The sequence below is a fragment of the Pteropus alecto genome, unplaced genomic scaffold (assembly GCF_000325575.1).
Source record: "Pteropus alecto unplaced genomic scaffold, ASM32557v1 scaffold414, whole genome shotgun sequence".
In the NCBI taxonomy this organism is placed as follows: domain Eukaryota; kingdom Metazoa; phylum Chordata; class Mammalia; order Chiroptera; family Pteropodidae; genus Pteropus; species Pteropus alecto.
Window position 1 is genome coordinate 886,111 of NW_006435781.1, and position 23,344 is coordinate 909,454.

General features: G+C 33.2%; 1 protein-coding gene across 1 annotated transcript in view; it reads left to right on the plus strand.

Moving 5' to 3' along the window:
• The window catches only part of DMD (dystrophin), a 1,580,480-nt gene that overhangs the window by 450,353 nt on the left and 1,106,783 nt on the right, over positions 1 to 23,344 (plus strand). Inside the window, exon 40 of the mRNA XM_006911463.3 lies at positions 17,806 to 18,000. Coding sequence (XP_006911525.1) covers positions 17,806 to 18,000 — 195 coding nt within the window. The remainder of the gene's footprint in view (positions 1 to 17,805; positions 18,001 to 23,344) is intronic.

The window sequence follows — 23,344 nt, forward strand, 5'->3', positions numbered from 1 at the left end:
TTATATAATTATAAATATTTGCATATATAAGTTTACTTTGTAAAATATACACTTTGCCTTTGAAAAATGCCTGCTAAACTTGCTCATCTAGATGTCAGTTTTAATAGTCTACTATCTATCTTTCACTAGTTCCGAAAGTTCTGTTTTGTATTTTCTGACTTTTTATTACAGGCATATAAAATAGCTGTAAATATATAAAAGGAAATAGTATTTAGGGTAATCAAAATCATGTTATTCGTAATTAGATTATACAATTTTGTAAATAGTATTATTATTTTACCTCGAGGTTATTAGTGTCTCTTCAAATTAAGAGCATTTAAATAAAGATAGCCTCATTTGTCAGGAAAAGAAATAGGAAAACTTTTCAGCTCAACTGAAACAATTTAGAATGCATTAGAAGAATTAATCATTTCGAAATTGGAAAAAAAAAAATCTGCCATTTTATTGATTCATTCATACCTTAGCTAAATATCTGCTTTGTCTCAAGCATTTTTCTCATTAGTTCTTTTTATTTTAATTAGATTTTTATAAATTGAACTCTTAAGATTCGTCAATATATATCTAACATTGAGTGCTCTTGTATAAGAGCACAATTTTACATGACTCTTCAGTCAATTAGGTGTGTAGTAAAGGCCATCATGTTGTTTTAGATTATAATGTCGAATTCTTTCAAAATATATTCATTCTGCTTTCTTAAGCATTTCATCTTGGTCTATGCTTCCATAAGTTCAGAGTCAATGAATAATATATGCTTCCTTACAGCTTTGAAGTGAAAACAGTCTGTTATGGTAAAGCCAATTGGGAGAAGCCATGACTACTCATAAATAGGTTATATAAAGATTTTATTTACCACTGCAAACTTTATCTTTTTGCTTCTATTTAATGCTAGTTCAGGGCTCTGTGTAATTATTTTAAATATTATTTTAGCAGTACAATCAATACAAAAATATATTAGGAAAACATTAGTGTTCTCCATTTTTTCCCACTGCTAATTCCACTCCTGAAATAATAAATACTTATAATTTAGTATTACCTTTTTATACTATATTCTATGCTTCTTAACTATAAATATTATATAAATATAGAGGTACTTCCCTCTTTTTAAAGATTTTCCCTCATTCTCTATATGAATATTAAAGAAACAGTCCATCAGGGACATTTTTCCAAGAAGTGCATACATATCTGATGTATCCTTTTTAAAAGACTTAGGAGTCAAAATTTCCATCATTTTTCTGCATTTCTGGATTATTAGATCATGATAAGAAAAGATAACCTGTAAAATCTCTATTTTTATATTTTTAGGAAGTTTTCTTTGTGATTATGTAATCTTTTTATTAAATTTCTTGGGGTAACATTGGTTAATTGATCTTTTTAAATGTCCCTATAATATAAAAGAAGAATGTGAATTTTCATTTTATACAAAATATGGATTAAATTTAACTTGTTGGTTTAAAAAAAATTCTGTGTTTGCTTTTTGTTTTTTGTTTTTTGTTTTTGTGTTTTTTTGTTTTGTTTTTGGCCTTACAACAAATTCTGGAAGAGGCATATGGAAGCTACCAATTACAGCTGTGATTTTTATTACATTCTCCTTTTATTTCTAGTAATTTTTGCCCTACGTCGAATGCAGCCAAATGTTTGGAGCATAACCATTAATGACTTTATTTTTTTGGTTAAAAAATGATGATTCTCTCTTTATCATTGCAATACTTCTCTTGGACCCATTTGGCCTGGAATTATACTTCATTTGATATTATTTTGATTCTAATTTTTTACATATTATTTTCCTGGTGTAGCATTACCTATCATTACATTATACACAATTATGACCTTGTTTTTTGATGTTTCTTTTCTCATAAGCAGATTAAAGATGGATTGTGTATTTTAATCCATTCTGACAATATTTCATCTTTGAATGGGGAAATTTTACCATTACTATTGTTATGGTAACTCCTTCCATCAAATTTTATTATTTTATTTCCTCCTGTCCCTTGTCCATCATTTTGCAATTCATTATTTTTTTTGCACACTCTACTACATCCCTCACCTTACTGTAAGTAATTTAGAAGTTACACTCTGCTTTTCCATTTACTAGTGCTTATTTTTTAATTTTTAACAATTTTAACTCTGTATTTCTGTAGTTTTACACCAAAATTAAATAAGAACATTGTTCTCTCTTCCAATGTGATTTACCCAGCAATTCTTCATTCTTTCCAAGATGAGATAAAATCCTTTAAAGACCAATGATTTATAATTTTAGTTTCAAATTTATAGTTTTCCCTTACAGTGTTAACTTATCTAGTTCAGTTAGTCATATTATCACTCAGATTACACTTAAATTATCATTGTTCCATTAAATTTAATGAAAACCTGACAGAGTATATTGTTCATCAGTTTCTTTTTACTCTTTATTTCCCTGTCTAGAAATCTTTATCATACTTTATCTTTCATTTAGTTGGAATACTTGAGAAATTCTCTCATAAAAAGTACATAGGATGCATACTTTTTTAATAGTTGTATTTTCAAAGTGACCTTTTGTGCTCGTAGTGATGGATTCTTTGGATAATAATAGTATTCTTGAAACTTCTTTTTTAAGTATCTAGGTCTTTATTATTTTTTTCATTTTATATTAATTTCGGTATACAGTATAATGGTTAGACATTTATATAATTTATGAAGTGATACCCTCAATTACGGCAATGCACATAGCCATTACAATACTATTGACTATATTCCCTATGCTGTACCATACATCCCAGTGACTGTTTTGTAACTACTAATTTGTACTTCTTCATCCCTTCAACTTTTTAACCCAGCCCTTAAGCCCCCTCCCCTCTGGCAATCACCACTTTGTTCTCTGTACCTGTAAGCGTGTTTTCATTTAGTTTGTTCATTTCTTTTGTTTCTTAGATTCTGTATATAAGTGAAATCATACAGTATTTATCTTTCTCTGATTTATTTCACTCAGAATAATACCCTCTAGGCACATCCATGTTGTTGCAAATGGTAGGACTTCATTTTCTATGGCTAAGTAATATTCCATTGTTTATCTGTACCATGACTTCTTTATCCAGTCGTCTACTGATGTGCACTTTAGTTCCTTCCATATCTTGACTATTGTGAATAACACTGTTGTGAACATAGGGGTCCACAGATGTTTACAAATTAGTGTTTTGGTTTTCTTTGGATAAATTCCCAGAAGTACAATTGCTGGGTCAAAAGGTAGTTATATTTTTAATTTTTTGAGGAACCTCCAGACTGTATTCTATAGGGGCTCTATTAATATGTAATCCCACCAACAGTGTATGAGAGTTCTCTTTTCTCCACATCCTGGCCAACACTTGTTGTTCTTTGATTTATTGATGATAGCCATTCTGACAGAGGTCAGGTGAAATCTCATTGTGGTTTTAATTTGCATTTCTCTGATGAATAGTGACCTCGAGCATCTTTTCATATGCCTATTGACCATCTGCATTTCCTCTTTGGAGAAATACCTATTCAGATCATCTGCCTATTTTTTAATTGGATTGTTTGTTTTGTTGTTGTTGAGCTGTATGGGTTCTTTATAAATTTTGGATATTGATCCCTTGTCAGATGTATCATAAGCAAATATTTTCTCCCATTCAGTAGGATTTGTTTTCGTTTTGTTGATGGTTTCCTTTGCTGTGCAAAAACTTTTCATTTTGATATAGTCCCATTTGTTTATTTATTTATTTATTTTTTATTTTAGTTCCCCTACCTGAGGAGATACATCAGAAAAAATTACTAATAACTATATGAGAGTTTACTGCCTATGATTTCTTCTAGAAATTTTATGGTTTTGGGTTTTATTTTTAAGTCTTTAATTCATTTGAGTTTATTCTTCTATATAATGTAAGAAAGTGGTCCAGTTTCATTTATTTGCATGTATCTGTTCAGTTTTCCCAGCACCATTTGTTGAAGAGACTGTGTTTATCCCATTGTATAGTCTATCTCCTTTGCCATAGATTGAAAGGCCATATAAGCATGGATTTATTTCTGGGCTCTCTATCTTGTTCTATTGATCCACATGTCTGTTTTTACACAAGTAGCATGATGTTTTAATTACTATAGCCTTGTAGTATAGTTTGATATCAGATAGTATGATATCGACTACTTTGTTCTTCTTTCTCAAGATTGCCACGGCTATTTGGATTCTTTTATAGTTCCATATAAATTTTTCGATTACTTGTTCTGGTGCTCTGAAAAATGCCATTGGTATTTTAATAGGGATTGCACTGAATCTATAAATTGCTTTGGGTAGTATGATCATTTTAATGATGTTGATTCTTGCTACCCATGAGCACAGTATACGCTTCCATTTATTTGTATCTTCTTCAATTTCATTTTTCAATAACTTATTTTTCAAGAACGGGTCTTTTACCTCCTCGGTTAACTTGATTTCTAGGTATTTTGTTGTTTTCGATGCCATTCTAAATGGGATTGCTTTTTAATTTCCCTTTCTGATAGTTCATCATCGGTGTATAGAAATGCAACCAACTTCCGAATGTTAATTTTATATCCTGCTATGTTACTGAATTCATTGATCAGTTCTAACAGTTTTTTGGTGGACTCTTTATGGTTCTCTATATATAGTATCATGTCATCTGTAAACAATGACAAATTTACTTCTTGCTTTCTAATTAGGATGCTTTTATTTTTTTTCTTGTCTGATTACTATAGTTAGTACTACCAATACTATGTTGTATAGAAATTGTAGAAGTGGGCATCTTTGTCTTGTCCCTGATCTTAAGGAAAACATTTGTAGCTTTTCCCCATTGAGTGTGATGTTGGCCGTAGGTTTGTCATATATGGTCTTATAATGTTGAGGTCTGTTCCCTCTGTTCCCACTTTGCTAAGTTTTAATCATAAATTAATGCTGAATTTTGTAGAATGCTTTTTCTGCATGTATTGATATGATCATATAATTTGTATCTTTCAATTTGTTAATGTGGTATATCACTTTAATTGATTTGCTGATATTAAACCAAAGGAATAAATCCAACTTGATCATGGTGTACGATCTTTATAATGTATTGCTGCATTCAACTGGCTAATATTTTGTCGAGGATTTTTTAATCAGTGTCCATGTTCAATGTTCATCAAGAATATAGGCCTAGTTTTTTTTGTTTTTTTGGGTTTTTTTTTTTTTTGGTAATATCTTTGTCTGGTTTTGGAATCGGGAATGTCGGCCTCATAAAAAAGGGGAATCTTCTCTATACTTGAATTTTTTGGAATAATGTGAGAAAAATAGGTGTTAATTCTTCTTTGAATGTTAGGTACAATTCATCTATGAAACCATCACATCCAGGACTTTTGTTTTTTGGAAGTTTTTAAATTACTGATTCGATTACTGATTGTCCAATTCGTTGGCACGTAATTGCTTGTGGTGTTTTCTTATAATCTTTTGTATTTCCGTAGAGTCTGTACTTCTCCTCTTTCATTTCTGATTTTATTTACTTGGGTTTTCTCTCTCTTTTCGTTGATGAGTTTGGTTAAAGATTTACTAAATTTTTTATCCTTTCAAAAAATCAGCTCTTGGTTTCATTGATCTTTTGAATTATTTTTCTAGACTCTATTTCATTTTTTTCTGCTCTGATCTTTATTATTTCCTTTACTCACTTTAAGAAGTGTTTGCTATTTTTTTTCTAGTTCTTTTAAGTGTAAGGTTAAATTGTTTATTTGAAATTATTCGTGTTTCTTGAGGTAAGTCTGCATTGCTATGAATTTCCCTCTTAGGACTGCTTTTGCTGTGCTCATAGATTTCGAGTTGTGTTTTCATTTTCATTTGTCTCTAGGTATCTTTTGATTTCTTCCTTGATGTCATTGTTAACCCATTCATTGTTTAGTAGCATGTTATTTTGCCTCCATGTGTTTGTATCTTTTTCAGTTTTTTTTTTCTTGTAGTTGATTTCTATTTTTATACCTTTGTGGTCAGAGAAGACATCTGATATGATTTCAATCTTCTTAAATTTATTAAGACCTTTATTTGTAGCCTGACATGTGATCTATCCTAGAAAATGTTCCATGTACACTCGAGAAGAATGAATATTCTGGTGCTTTGTGATGAAATGCTCAAAATATCAATTAAATCCATCTGGTCTAGTATGTCATTTAAGGCTGCTGTTTCCTTGTTGATTTTCTTTCTGGAAAATCTGCCCATTGGTATCAATGGTATATTAAAGTTGTCTACTATGAATGTATAATTGTTGATCTCTCCCTTTATGTTGGTCAATAATTGCTTTATATATGTAGGTGCTCCTATGTTGGGTGTGCATATGTTTACTAGAGTTATGTATTCTAGTTGTATTGATCCCTTTATCATTATGTAATGCTTGTCTTTTCTCTTACTATAGCTTTTGTCTTAAAGTCTATTTTGTCTGATGTAAGGATTGCTACCCTAGCTTCTTTTTCATTCTGTTTGCATAAAATGTTTTTTTCCATCCCTTTACTTTCAGTTTATATGTGTCATTTGATCTGAAGTGGGTCTCTTGTAAGCAGCATATGAATCCATTCAGCTACCCCATGGAGCATTTAATCTATTTCTATTTGAAGTGATTATTGATAGATACACAGTTATTGCCATTTTATTATTATTCATATTTATGTGGTTATTTTCCCCTTTCTTTTAGCAGAAGTCCTCTTAACATTTCTTGTAATACTGGCTTGTTGGTGATGAATTTCTTTAGCTTTTTCCTGTTTGGGAAACTCTTTACCTCACTTTGTATTTTAATTGATAGCCTTGCTAAGTACAGTAGTCTTGGCTGTAGATTTTTGGTTTTTTATCACTTCAAATATTTCATGCCAATCCCTTCTGCTCTGCAAATTTTCTATTGAAAAATCAGCTGACATTCTTATGGGAGCTCCCTTGGAAGTAGCTGCCTTTCTCTTGCTGCTTTTAAGATCCTTTCTTTGTCTTTAACCCTTGTCATTTTAATTATGATGTGTCTTGGTGTGGGCCTCTTTGGGTTCATCTTTCTGGAAAATCTGCCCATTGGTATCAATGGGATATTAAAGTCATCTACTATGAATGTATAAGAGTTTGGAACTCTTTGCATTTCCTGGACTTATATTTCTATTTTCTTTGCCAGGTTAGGGAAGTTTTTTGTCATCATTTCTTCAAATCAGTTCTCATTCCCTCGCTCTCTCTCTTCTCCTTCTGGTACCCCTAGGATGCCAATGTTGGTGTGTTTGATATTGTCCCAGAGGTCTGTTGAGCCTGTCTCATTTTTATTTTATTTTATTTTTCGCTGTTCTAATCAGGTCTTTTCTGCCACCTTGTCTTTCAACTCGCTGATTCAGTCCTCTGCTTCATGTAATCTACTGTTGATTCCTTCTAATGTATTCTTTATTTCAGTTATTGTATTCTTAATTTCTGACTGGTTCCTTTTTTATGATTTCTATGTCCATTTTTATGCTTACTATCTCTATGTTGAAGTCCTCACTGAAATCATCTATTCTCTCCCTAAGTTGATTAAACATCCTTATAACCAGAGTTTTGAACTCTGTCTCTGATAGGTTGCTTCCCTCCATTTCATGTTTTTTTCTGGAATTCTCTCCTTTGTTTCATTTATGTCGAGTTTCTTTTCTCATTTTAGTTGCATCTCTGTTTGTTTCTATGTATTAGGAAGATTTGTTATATTTCTCAGCCTTGGCCAGGTGGCCTTACATAGTAGGTGTCCTATGTGGCCTAGTAGTGCAGTCCTACTGATCACCTGATCACCCTGTTCCAGGGGCTCTGGGTATGTTCCTCATGTGGGTCGTGTGTGTTCTCCTGTTGTAGCTAAGCCTTGATTGCTATTAGCACATCAGTGGATGGCATTGACTCTTGAGCTGACTGGCTGTGGGGACTGGTCACACCTATAGGGTATGAACTGCCATGTGGGGCATGACCCTAGGGAGCGGAATTTGCCCCAACAGGCTGATGTACCTGTTGAGGCCACTTTTTGGGTGTGCCGCTAATGGGACTATTCAGGTGGTGTTCTGGGTGTGTTGGTTCTGGGGCTCCTTGGTGGGGGCTTCCATGTAGGTTAAGTTCAGCCACTGCCTTTGATTGTTCGGGGCTACCTGGTAGGCGTTACAAAGAAATCCATAAATGGTCACTGTCTGTGCTGGATCTGGAGGCAAGTGGGAGAGACCACACTACAAGCTGAGGTCCAGTTACCCCCAGTTCCGAGCCTGGGGTGGTTTAGTAAAAGGACCAGTGCATATTAAGGCCTGAGGCTGCCTGCCAGCCACTCTTAAGACTCCACAGCTGGAAGAGCCTTTGGGTGGTTTGTGATTTGTGTAACGTGAGGACCCAGGGAGTCACCAGGCTAAAGCGAGCAGATTTTTCTGGCCAATACAGATTCAGATTTTGTGCCAGTGCTGAATCTTCAGCTTCCTATTAATGTCTCAGATTGCAGCTAAGCCAGCTGCTGGCTACCTTGGGCCCACCAATACCTGAGATCTGTTTATGAAATACTGTAGCTCAGGGTGGGGTTTGTTTCCTGTCACTGAAAGTCTCTCCATGGATTCACGGTCTTTTTGAGCTAAGGGATACTGTTTGCTATTGAATTCTTGGCCCAGGGAAAGCACAGAGTGGGGCTGGCTGCTTGGCAACAGGCCCACGGTGGTTAATTTGTGGGTTGGGTTGGGTGGGATCTCAGTGAGACATGGAGTGGAGCCAGCCTATCTCACTTGGCCAGTACAGCTTCAGAATTGGCCATGTGGAGGGAGAGTTCAATAAGGAAGATGGCACCCTGACAACAGACCGATGGTGGCTGTTCCTCCAGCCTTTTCCCTGGCACCACGCAACTCAGTCCCTCCCTGTACGTCTCTTGCGCCTCTTGAGCTGCTTACCCTCCTCCAGAGTCCAGAGTGAGTGTCTGCAAGCGAGCAAGTCTGTGTGTGGGCCTTTAAGGGGAATGCCTGGGTTTTTAGGTTCCTTTCATCTCACCTGGAGCACCAGAATCCCCACTGATTTTTACAGTCAGATTTTGTGGGAACTCTTTTTCCCAGGATTGGAACCTTGGGCTGTGGAACCCCTGTGTGAGCTAGAATCCCTTGTTCCTTCAAGTGGACCTCTGCAGCTGCGCTCTTCCTCCCGGTGCTCCACTGTCACATGTGGGAGTGGGACCAGCCTGCCTGGTGTCTCCTTCTTCTACTGGTCTTGATGTAGCTTTTCATTATATCCTCAGATATCAGGTTTTTTGTGCTCTAGTGTTATCTTTTTAATGCTTCTCATTTCATCTTTATTAAACTCTCTTCTGTTATTACTTATATGGACTCTCAGCTTTGTTTCCCGTTTTTAATCCTGTGTGTCTTTTGAAATGGTCTGTGTTCTTTTTGTCATGCTTAAATTAAAGGTTGCAAAATTTCATAGCATAAATGTAAATCAGGTTTGGGAATTCCACTATATAATGTTGATTGAGAAACAACAAAGATAACGAGAGTATTTTTTTCTGGTGAAAATAGGTTACCAACTCAGAACCTCCCAGAATAAGTATGTATGGTGTAGTATCTTGATTTCATGAACAAAAGATGGGGATTAAGACTGCACTTAGGCATTGGTACATCCACTGTCTAGTAAAGCCTGCATGAAGCAAACCAGGAGGTTCCTGGGTCAAATAGACCTTAAATCAATTGTCTCCCACAAATCACTCCACATACACACCTGGTAATCATTATATCCACAGTTTCTATCCTAGATTGTGCCACAGATTCACCTATCTTTTAAAAACCACCAGTTCATGATCTTTCTCCACTTGTACCTCTTTTTCTATAATTTGAGTCCCTGATGCACATATTCTTCTAGATTCTAGTAGTTAGGCATGGCTATTTTGGATGTTGTGTCTACTTAGCTATAAGGAAGAAAAACCTTTTATATATGAGGTAGTAGTCTCATCATCTCAACATTTCCATTTCGTTTGTATGTACACACACATGCACACATACTCATATACATATATACATAAATTAAACTTTTTACAGATAATCATGCATACTATATAGTTCACAATAGGTGCTTTTATTAGTTAGCTTCGTCAGAGTTGAGTGTACTTAGATATTGAGGTTATGTGTATCTGAAAACAACATATATTAGCAGTTTAAGGAAATCAGATGTAGCATGAAAAATAGATTGAATCTTAAGCTTTTGACATTTTAAACTGGATTTAGTAGGCAGTTTAAATCACCTTTGTGATGAAAACTATCAATCTAGATATTCTACAATTGTCTGATATAGTGCTAGTGTTGATATTTTTCATCTGAAAATGAAGATCTTAACTTTTTCATTGACCTTATTATTAAAAATTGAACACTGTGCTATATTTTAATCTTATCAGCAACTAAAATTTTAGTTTTATTTTCTTTTAAATACTTTAGATTTAAATTTAAATAGTCACATGTGGCTAAGGACTACCATATTGGACAATGCAGTTACAGGCATCTGCACTATCACATTTCTAATAAAAAAAAAAAATCTCATTCAAAAGCAGAATTATGGAACATGCATATTTAGACATAAATACTTAGTTGCCTCATTAAATTATCTACATAAATGATGGCCAGATTTTCTGAGACTTTTCTGTGCTAATTTTCTTATTAAATTAAATATATGTATATACATATATGTGTGTTCATTTTAACATGTAAACATATTTTTAAAATCCTTCTATATTCCCAAACTGATATATTGAGATAGCTTGCTATCAAAAATACATAAACTGGTTATATAAAGTAAAAGTTTTATATGATGAGTTTAGGAAGAGTTAGCAAGGATTAAAAAGATTTCTTGACTGCAAATCTTCCCAGACATTTCAATTTGCTAATAGGCATTGTGGACCTCCATGAAAGGACTAAAATTAATATCTCCTAAGATTATCTGTATAAAAATATGCCAATAATTATCTCATTTTTCTTCACATATAATGAGTTACATTAATATCTGAGAGGCAACTGAAGACTCAAGATATGTATGTGTAATAGCATTTAGCTAATGTTCATTAAATTGGAGAAATGTCACATAGTTAAATCACAAATACCTTTTAAATATATACCAATGAAGATTATATCAGAAATGAAGAAAATATTTCTGTTTGGGTTCTGGGAGTCCCAAAATGGAAATTATATTACTGCTGTAGACCCGAGTAATTCTAGCTAAATATCTATTTTTAAAAACTATCCTTTTAAGCTGATAGTTTCTTCATTCATTTATTCAACAAATATTTTTGATATACTGCTATATGCCAGATACTATGTATAGTCTTTGCTGCATTTATTTTACATTGTAAGGCACCTAGGGTATATAACCTTATTTATTAAATTATCATGTTATTTGACTAATGACTTCTTAGAAGGTAGGCTATATATGTTGGTACATCTGTGTTGGTGCTTACCTTGATGGGAACCAAAGCCCTTTCATTTCTTCAATAGGCCATACTTAGTGACTATAATTCTACCAAGATACTAATTTATGTTAATTCATTGAAAATCCTTATTAAAATGCAGACGTTATCATATGAAGGATAATACTTTAAACCACTATAAGCCATTAACACATTATTGAGATTCAGTTTATCAGTTTAATTAGATGGTACTTTAGTGTGGCCTTGAGGAATTAGGTAAATTTGATTGTGTGGAAGAGAAGAATTAACAGGAGACAGATCAATAAGCAGGTCCAGCCAAACTCTTTATACAGGACACTATTTATGCCTGGCCTCATAGAAGTAAGATGTACTTAAAAACTATCAAATCCAGCTTCACCAACATATCTCTCACTGACAGCCTGCCCTGCTCCAAAACTTTATTCAAATTTTAGAAAATAACTAATATAACTATAAAGGATGATTTTCTGCAGTATTTTACCATGATTATTTTGTGTATTTCATGTGTTTTCATCTTTTTTAAAAAACAAAAGAGGTAAATTATAAGCTCAATACAATTTGTTAATCAATTACTTAATGATCATTCCAGGATGTGTCCTTCCCTTGTTTGTTTCATAGCTTGACTGAGGTAGTTTTCTGGATGAGGTTATACGGGGTAGGGAAACCTAAGAGCAAACACTGTCACATTGCTATTTTCTCTATGTAAGATCATAACCAATCCATTCAGACTTATCGGGCTTATTATTCAAGGTCTTTCTGACCAGTGACTTAATTAAAAGCATTCAAGGCCACGTACTGTCAGACTGCTAGTATTGCAAAACAGTGAACAGGAAAGAGTAACCCATATCTATCTCACGTGTGTCATATTCTTTTTATATGCTTTGTTATTTGGGTCTTTTATTCTCTCTATGGATTAATGCAGTATTTTTTTTTTTTTTTTTTTGCCAAATGTTCTTATTTGATTTGCCTTTTTAGGCTTATAATTACTAGAAGTGATCAAGAAATAAATAAAAATAGCCTAAACTGGCCTTACTGCAATGGTCCCTAGAAGGAAACTTAAATGTCTCTCTCTGAAGACTTGTATGACTAGGAGAGAGATATACATGAGTAAGATAACTTAAGCCTTACCCTTTTCCATGTCACTTATGACCCATCAGAAGCTATACAAAGCCTATAATACTATTTAGGATTTACATGCCATTGTATTATTATTTTTAAATAATATTTAAGAATGTCCTTTCAAAGAAAGATAATCTGATATAAATTAACAGATTTTCATAGCGTGGCTTACTTTAAATCATTAACAAATAATTGTTTTATTTTGAAGGTTTGGCACATCTTTTCTATTACTAACTAGAGTAAAATAAGAAAAAAAAAAGGCTCCATCACTATGTTACTTTTTTGTCTGGAAACCAGTCTGCTTTTGTCAGTTAGACTTTGAAGGCATTGACATATCTTTTATATACCATATTTATACTAGATATAGAGGTAGTTTTAAGGAATACATCATAATAATATGGCATATAGCATATTTTCCTTCTTCAGTTTCTTTCTTCTCATAACTCATAAATGTGCCAGTAATCACAACCCATCTGAAACTTTTATATTGAAGAGAGAGAAGTCCTTTCAATCATGGAGAAAGACATTTTGTTTTAAAAACTTAGATATAATGCACCATTTATTTCAAAACAGGATTGCCTTCATTTCATGTGGTTATGTAGCCCTTCAAGAAACAAATTTTAAGTAATAAAAAGAATGTGATAACTAAAGTTTCCCCCCCAAAAAAAATTATTTTGGAAATAATTTATGACTGATACCTATATCTATTTACATAGTTCAAAATCTCAAAATTGTTTTTATCTTAACTTTAAGTATTACAAATAGTAGTTTTGTCTTATAATAATCCTTTTTAAGCATCAATTGAGTCTTTTATTTCTTAATATAAATAGGTACTTTGAGGCTTTCTTTCACATCTCTTGATTTTCATTCCCAGAAAATGAGGATAGTGTATTCTTTTGGGTATATGTCATTAGAAGGGAATATGAACAGAGAAATAAAATAAATTAGTATGGCTAGAACACTTCCTTGCTAATGATGCATGAAAATCTATAATGATATAAGGTGGTAAAGAACATTAACAAAAGCAAGTTGATTTTCAAAAGGTTAGACGGCATTTGTACACATCAGAATTCAGAAGGATATAATTATTCAAGGCAGAGTTAATGAAATTCAAATGAAAAGTCAAAATCTGAATATGAGTGCATGGATTTTACATAAAGAAGAGAAAATGAACATGATAATTCCAATTACACTGATTTTTAAATAGCTGTCTGAAATTTTTATTAAGCCAAACTACAAGTCATTCAATGGATATAGTTTATTTATTATAGACCTGCATGACTGTGCCAAAAGGAATGATATATTTTTAGAAGTGGATAGTAAATGAAATCTCCAATTGTCTGACTCTCTTAATTAAATTTTAGCAGTATATTATATATGAAAATTATGATATATTTCTCAATATAAAAATTTATTTGTATATATCTGTATATAAAAATCTATTAAAACTTTATAATAAATGAGAATATTCAAAATTTATGAAACTGAGTTTTCTAGAAAATGACAGTTTCCCAATGATGTCAAAAAGTTATTTTGAAATATTTCTATTTTTCATAAAGATTCATAGGATTATTCCTTAGGTTTTTCTATTCAGCTGATATGTACCACTTAATTTTTCCTATCTATGATGACTGGATACTAAATATCATAATGATAGGAGGAGCTAAATCTTCCAATAGATAAGTCTTTATTAAATGTATAGTATGTGTGATATTAACCTTTTAACTTAGAAAATACAGCTGAGTCCATACCCACAGGTAATGGTAACCAGAAGTCATTTAGGAATTATAGGCATTCTAATTTAACTTATTGTGCAAAAGAAAAAATAGAAGATAATTCATTTATTAATAGTTTAGGACAGCAAATATTGCAATTTTTCTCAAGATATTCTCTAAAGTGATAGAATATACCTTTCTATCTCTTTGTTTGCTTTCATTAACCAGTAAGTATTAATATTTCTAAATGGGTTGGGGAATCTCATCATGCCATGTCTGAGCATGAAGTGAATAGAATATGGCATAATTAGACTATGTATTTCCTTGAATTGACACCCATTGCTCTAAGACTTAGCTATCATAGTCCTGAAAATAATCACAATGTGCATATAAATAGATATACCTTACCAGCAATACACTGGCTAATGATTCTTTGAAAGATATTACCATCAGGTTAGTAAAGACTTTATCTTTAAGAAAATGAAAAGCAAAAATGGTTTTTAGAACCAGATACAAAATTTTAATTATTTGAAAAGTTCTAGATTTGAATAGATACCACTCTAATCTTTCTCTTTTTCCATCTGCATCATGTCAAGATTTCTGCCTTCAACATCACTAATTCTGTCCTCCATCTGATCAGGTCTATTTCCTAAGCTCGCTATTTCATTCTTCATCTCTTTTATCAATCATGCAGGATATAAAACTGAAAGCAAAAAATGAACAAGACAAATAAAAACTCATAGACACAGACAACAGTTTAGTGGTTACCAGAGGGAAAGGGGAGGAGGTAGGTAAAGATAAGGAAGGTCAAATATATGGTGACAGAAGGAGATTTCACATGAAGTGGCAAACACAATGCGATATACAGATGACGTATTATAGAATTGTACACTCGAAACCTATATAATGTTATTAACCAGTGTCACCCCAATAAATTTAATTAAAAATAAATGTCACATAACATTACCCTAAAAGAGATTTCCTTGAAAATATAGGAAAAATATTTTTTCTATTGACATGCATATTCCTTGAATATGAGGAAAAGAAGTACATGAATCAATATGCAATAAAAGAACCAATTAATGACATATATAATCAAGTAGTGTAAAACTCAACAAATGAGAAGCCAGAGGACCATGTGCTCTAGATCTTACAGCCCTGGTTTAGTCTTGTGGCTGATGCCAAATCTTACTTCTCAGACACAGCACTCCAGAGTTACTTATTTTTTAAAAATCTCACTTTTATATAAAGTTCCTCAATGCAAAATGAAATATCATTAGCCACAAACATCAAAGAATTGGAAATTTGGGTTTTAATTTGTACTTCAGGAAATTAAGTCCAAGGCAATAGTCCAATATGAGTTTATTTTTAATACCTCTTTATTGTATTTAACTGTTCAGTTAAGTTCCTTGCCATCTACAATCCATAATTATTATATCTCTGTGGCACTGATATGAATTCAAGACAGCTGAGAGCATCCCAAATGTAGGTAATGAAGAGCTAGAAAACTACATGTTAAAAGGAAACAGAAAGAAGATATAAAGAACTTAGAATCATTTTCCTTTTAAGAGGATGATAACAGATATCAAAACCTTTTGGAACTCACTGATTTTTTTTTAAATGAAACTCATATATTTTCTAAATATTTTGAAAATATGTCCCACTTTAAAACAATCCTTTTTGTTAAACAAAAATACATACATACACACACACACACACACACACACACACATATGAGAAAGAGAAACTACTATTTTTCTTCTACTCAATTCTGTCCCTAATAACAAAAAACACTATTCTTTAAAAACATACAGGTATAAAATATATGTAATTAAAAAGAAAGATAATTATGCTATAAAAATAATATAGGAAATAATCTTGTTTCAGATAATTGTAGACCTATTTTTCCTTCTGAAATTGAAGCAACTGATGCAAATAAGACAAATTTATTAACTTGGAAATTTTAACTAAGAACAATATTCACCAGTCTAAAGAAAAATGTGAAAGTCGCAGTAAATTTGCTTGACTTGTGTTGTTAAGTCTATTGGTTAGTGTGAAACCTAATGTGTCAGTAGAAATTGCAAATTCAAATAGCCTGCAAATTTATTTCTTTATTTTTAAATTGATGAAATGATTGGTTTGAGATGAAGAGATCGAGAATTTTTATTTAAAAATCTATGGTTAAATCTATGATTATTAAACTGTAGCCCAAAATTCTAATATTATTTTAAGTGGAAAATTAGAAGTGCATGTAGATTATCATTGTTACATTGATCACAAAGGAAGATGTGTCATGTATTTGGTCAAAATATGCACATTAAATCAAAGTTTGTAAAAAGTATCATTGTGTAATTTAAGCTAATTTGTGTAATCCTATGAATTTACAGTGCCATGAGTAGGTGAGACATCTGAGTTAGAACTATTTCACTTTTATATTATATAAGAATTGAGCACAAGAATCCCGGACCTGAGAAATTAAAAGGAAAGCATAAATGGACTAGCTTGTAATTTTACCCATCTTCGTGTGGCTTCCGTCTGGGTTCCTAAACTCCATTTATATTACTGCAGAAATTAAGATGGTCTTGTCATCAAGTCTGTGCAGTAATAAATGGCTTTGTTAGTATGCTTATAGTCACAACTCCCCCTAGAGACCCTGCTACTGAAACTCTCAGCTGACCCCATCAACAGGCAGGTGGCAGTTGATCAATTCAAAACAAAGTTACTGGGAAACTAATTTCAAATACAAGAGTTTTGCTGCTTATAGTGTAGACAGAAGGGAGCAAAGATCATCTATCTTTTTGAATTTGTGTGTCAAATAGTATCTATTTCTTGGTCTTACAAAGAATAGGGAAGAAGGCACTACTGGCCAGGTCCAAAAGGACTCTGAGCTTTAAATGCCCATCAGGTCTATCACTTGAATGCCAGATAGGTAAGTACAGAGATACAGCAGGAGAGACTGATGCTGTCTTAGAACTCTAGGGCTTTCTGGAGTTCCTACCAAAATGTGAATTCCACCCTCAGTACTGATCATCTAGTAACTTAATTAGCAGCTTAACTTAGCAAGAATCTAACATCAAAGAGAGGACCTGATGTCTGGAATTTGGAGGAGAGGGTTGCTTAATAGTAAGGTACATATCAGCCACAAACCCTTTGCCTCTCTTGTACCTCAATCGGGATTAATAGAAAAAAGTATAGCAAAGATTCTTTTGGTATGAACACCACAGATGTAGACCTCCTCATCCTACCCCATACTGAGTATTCCAGGAAGGTTAAAATTACATTTTAAAAAACCAGTTGTAAAAGTTATTCTTTTCTTAGGATAAAACTACCCCTCTTGTGACCTTATAATTCTTGGTTTTTCATTCTTATATTTACGGTGCTAATTTGTATATATCTTTTATTATAAAAGTGTCTAATGCTTTTTGGAAGAAGAGGGTGTATATAAATAACCTTTTTACTAGACTTATCATGTATTTTTTTATTTACTTTCAGCCCTCTGTCAGCTATAAACTGGAATCTATATAAACTCAGTAGAGGTATTTTCATTATTAGGAAGCTAAAAGAATTATTTTTTTGTATATTTATACCAGCACACTGTCCATGAAGAATCAGTGATGGTGATGACCGAAGACATGCCTTTGGAAATTTCTTATGTGCCTTCTACTTATCTGACTGAGATCACTCATGTCTCACAAGCTCTATCAGAAGTGGAACAACTTCTTAATGCTCCTGACCTCTGTGCTAAAGATTTTGAAGATCTCTTTAAACAAGAGGAATCTCTGAAGGTAAAAGCAACACACTTTCATTTAGATTTTACAAGATGATCACATTGATCATTGGTGGTATTACAACAATTGACTTAAATGTATAAAGTGAAGGCAATTTCACTTACACATGAAATTCTTAAAACACTTTATAGGATGGTTAGCTTTAGAAATCTGGGGTAGAAAGAGAGACATAATTTAGAGAAGGTATTTTATAATATTTACTGTTGAGAGACCTCCTAAAACAAAGGAATACCCCCAAATAATGGTTTGACATATATTCAGGGTAGGACTCTCCATAAAACAAGCTTTATTAGAGGTATGATTTATTCCCAACTGATACATTACTTTTCTTTCTTCTCCCATAAAAAAGGAAATTAGATGAAGTTTTATATTATATCTATTATATATTGTTTTAGTTTTTTTTTATTTTCCACTTATACATATTCAATTTCAAATGTCAGTATCAATTCAACATTATATGAAATCTAATTGAATAGAAAGCAATAAAGTATTTTCTTTAAAATTACCAGATAAAGGCTACCAACCAAATCTAGTTGTTTTCAAATAACCCACTACCAGTTCTGAATTTCAAACTAAGACAAAACATGATGAGGAAATAGGCTTTGAAATTTAGAGAAAAGTGTCTGAAGATAGATGACCATAGCATCAAAAAATTGTATATAATAGTGTGTGTCTCAAGATAATTTTCATGATCATACATTTTGCACTCAAAATATTATAGCCAGAGCTTGGTATTTTCTAATGCAAGTAGCATAAAATTATATACAAAAGATAAGTATGCTCTCAGCACCTATTAGCCAAAATATTTTATACTCTAAATGATTTCTTGAAAGCTCATTCTGTATCACACATTTATCTACATAAGTATACAAATAGATAAAGCCATTTGTTTGTTTTGGAAATCAAAGTTGCAATATCTTGAGTGACTTGAGTTTTATGTCTTACATTATATCAAATAAGCTATAAAAATTACTAAAGTAGAATAAGAGATGCATGGCTCTATGGAACTACCCCATCAATTTCACTATGGTGCTATTTTTTATTTTCTTTGAAATAAGAGTCAAATCGCTGGTGAGCACAGTGAGGAAAAGAAATCCAATCAATTGATAAAGGAGACATGCCAGTATTTTTATAATTATTCACATTAACTAGTTTCTCATGACAGTGATGTTTGTAAGTTCATCATTGTCATTCAACATGTAAATCACTGCTAATGAGCTAATATTCATTTCTTTTCATGTTCACGAACATATGGGTCAGGAGAGCAGTGACCTTAAAACTCATTAAGTTGCCAATTGAATATTTTTGTCTTCATACATTTTAACCTAGCACACTCAGTATGATGGACCCCTGGCTATGCTCATAGCTAATCATTTATTCTTCAAAATATATTTAATAATATTATAGCTGACATCAGTTGTGATAGCATTGATTATTATGGTTTGTAAAAAGGTGTTGCAGGTTTAATTTAACTGGATTATTGGGTCCTCATTAGATGTAGTTTTGGGCATTGTTCCATCTCACTCCCAACAAACCTCCTGTAGTAGGCCAAAGGGCTTCCTAACTTCATGGGCTTTTTGAAGGGGGGATAGATTTGATCTCAGTCTTTTCAATGAATATGTATTTCTTTTTAAAGGCATTCATCTTTGTCATTATCCAGTAGTAAAAATAGAAAAGGAGCACATAAATTGTATAGCTGCTGCTGGTTGGGAAGGTTTGAAATTAAATTGTGGTTGATTTTATTCCTGACAGAGTTGCATGAATTAAATTATAGAAGTATAATAGATATTACTGTGGATTAGTATACATATTCCTTACAAGTGCAATTCAACACTAATAACATGTGGGAAGCTAAAATAACTGTTTTCTGAACAAACTATAACAATATAGCACATGCGATTTTCATAGATGTATTGAATCGGAAGGCTACCTAATCATTTTGACAAGGACTAAGCAGATAAACACCCATTTGCACATGAAAATCTGCACTAAATAGCTAATACACTAGCAAAGGCACAACTAGTGATAAATGAGAAGCATATACCTAAGTAACATTTATTCTTGTATCAAAGCCAGTACTAACATTGTGAATCAATTATTTGTAATTCTCTATATGTAAAAAGTTAAAAACATTTATTACATAAATGATAGTACAATAATTTTGAAAGAATTAATTTTTTTGAAAGTTTTGATCAATATTTTTAAGAAAAAAGTCAATTGTCAATATAATTTGATAAAATGTAGTTACTATGTTAAATCATCAAATCTTGCTTTAGAGTATTTCATATGAAATTATAAACATTAAACAGAGTAGTATGGCTGTTTCCAGGGGATGAGGATAGGGGGAAATGGGTAGTAGCTATTCAATGTTATAAAATTTAAGCTATGCAAGGCAAGTATGTTTTAGAGATCTGCTGGACACCATTGTGCCTATAGTAATAGGAATGTGTTGTACAGTTAAGATTTATTTAAAAGGGTAGATCTCATGTTAAATGTGCTTATCAGAATAAAAACATTTAAAAAATAAAAATAATAAAGCATAAACATTGACAGTTTTAGCAGCAGAAGTTTCATATTTCCAAAAGTTGTGCCCCTGAGAGCTTTAAATATTTAAACTTTTGTTATGAAAGTAGAAATGATTCATTAGAGGCCCCATAGAAAGGTTTTATCATAATGCCTCCATATTCTTGATTTTACTGAAAGCTTCAGTTCACTGGTGTATGAGATACTCTTGGGACATCACCCATACTCCTTCCTCAGTGTACATTCCATGCACTCTGACTAGCATCTGCTATCTGCAAGTTCCTGGGACTCTGCCTTAGGGCTCTCTAGTCCCCAAAGCCCATGAATTGCAGGGGATTAAGGCTCTGCCTCCTCACATCTCCCAATAAATCTCAACCAATGCCAGATGGCTCTCAGTTGGTAAATACCAGTGCTCATTCACATCTTCATTTGGGGTAAATTTGAAGCATGTTGTATGCTCTGACCAGAAGTTCCGGTCAGAGTGTATGCAACATGCCTGTCAAGGACTGGGAACTCAGGATTGAGACCTTATTGTACACAGTACACCTTCCTCATATTATACTCTTTCCTAGCTTCCTTCTTAACCTCTCCACTCCCTTACCAGTGCTTCCTAGCATCTTTGCCAAAGAAATCACTTCCATGCACATTCTACTCTTAGGAACTCTTTCTAGGAGAACCCAACCTAGGAGAATTTTGAAAGAAATAATGGCTTCGTACTGTTTATTCAACACTTGCCAACATAAATCCTGGAAAATACTCCATGCAACTTGATGTGGAATTCCCCAGTGACAGTGCTGCTCCCTCACTAAGGGGTACCTTATTTGTTCAATTAGGTTGTGGCATTGATAAAGGTAAACTTCTAGGGCAAAAATTAGAGTATGATTTAGATTAAGGATGACAACTAGATTTTACCTAAAGGTATTGAGAACCAACTTTTATACAGTGTTTAGACATTCTTCAAAAATGTACCTATATGAATTCACTTAATCTTTCCCACAACTCTATGAAGTATCTAAAATTATTATCTCCATTTTTGTAGATGAAGAAACTGAAGAAATAGAAAGTAACTTAACAAAGTCGACACAACTAGTATTGGTGAAGCAAGGATTTGAACCCAAACAAAGTAGCTCATGATCTGTGCTGTCAACCACTATACTATACTGCTCTGTCATGAGGCTGTTTCTTGGGGGCTATGTTGAGCATAGCAAGGGTGAATTTTGGCAGACCATGGTAGAATACTGAGGTCTGTATTCTAGGATAATGTCCTAGTCCTAATTCTAACTTTGGCCAGGCCAGATTAAAAAAAAAAAAAAAAGAATTTCATAAAAGGAAAGAATGAAGAAAGAGAAGAAAAGAGGGAGGGAAGAAAAGGAAGGGGGGAAAAGGTTGAAGAAGAAAAGAAAAGGAAAGAAATCAGATATGTATCACTTCGGTTGTCTTATCTAAATGATAATGCAAATGCTCTGGTTGAGATGGTTAAAACATTTTGTATTTTTGGTAGCCAAGAGGGTGACAACAAGTATGGACATATGAAGAAAGCTCAGATGTTGACAGGATACGTGAGCTCAATATGGAGTTTAGATAGGATCAAGAAATACAGGCAGCCATTGTTCAACCTCAGTGGCACTGGGGAGAGCTTTCTGTGAGCTTATAAAGACAGAAATTTTAAGGCAAAGTAGTTCAGTCTTTGGTTCAACTTTTATGCATGGCCCTTGAGACCTGAAAGGAATTGTTAGGGTAAACTCCTAATCTAAAGAGTAAGGACTCATTCATTTAAAAATATTTATTAAGCTCTTACTATGTACCAGACATTGCTGTAAGTGCTTAAAAAATAGTAAGCAAAACCAATGGTCTCTCCCCTCATACAGCTTTTATTATCGTAATAGGACACAAAATATAAGCCAACAAACAATAAATAAGTAAATCTTGTATATTTAAAAATGAAACATCTTCTGAAAAGAAAATACAGAGTGGGGAAAGGGACATAGGACTACTAAAGTGGCGGGAGTATTCGGAATGGCAAGAGGTGGGGTTGCAATTTTAAATATAGTGGAAAGGACATTGGAACAAAGATTTGAAGAAGGTAAGAGAGTCAGCCTTGCTTTCTGGACATAGTAAATACTCAATGCAAAGGCGCGCATGTTGGGAGCATGCTTAACGTGATCAGAGAACAGCAGGAAATCCAGTGTGGCTGGAGCAGAATGAGTTGGGGAAGGTAGTAGGGCATGAGATCAAAGGGGCTGTGGGGGCCCAGATTTTGGAGGGCCTGGTGGACCGTAGTAAAGACTGCCTTTCACTGTGAGTGAGATAGGAGCCATTGTAGGTTTTTAAAGAGATAAGTGACACAATCTGATTTATATTTTTAAAGTATAACACTGGTCAAGAGTAGAACTGTAGTGAATCAAGAGTAAAAGCAAGGAGAACAGTTGGAGAAGAGATGCCAATGACTTGAACTAGGGTGGTAAGGAGAGATTTTTAGATTCTGGAAATGTTTTTGAAGTGGAGATAGATTTATTTCTGTATTCATATGGAAACTTGAGCATTGGTGTATAAAGACCCATTCTCTACAGATTTGGGGCTGTTAGGAGAATTTAGATGTCCTGTGAACTTGGCAGATGGTCCCTTCAGAGATATAAGATTTCTTCTCATTGGTATTTTTATCTCTCATCCTCATGTCTTGCCTTGAAGCAGGGGCACAAGTAATGGCAATGAAAATCATAGCACCCAGCCAAAAGCTTTTTCTTTTGGAATGTATTTCACTCCCTTTAAGCACAAATTTAATAATACCAATTACTTGAGTGAGGACGAAACTGTGCAA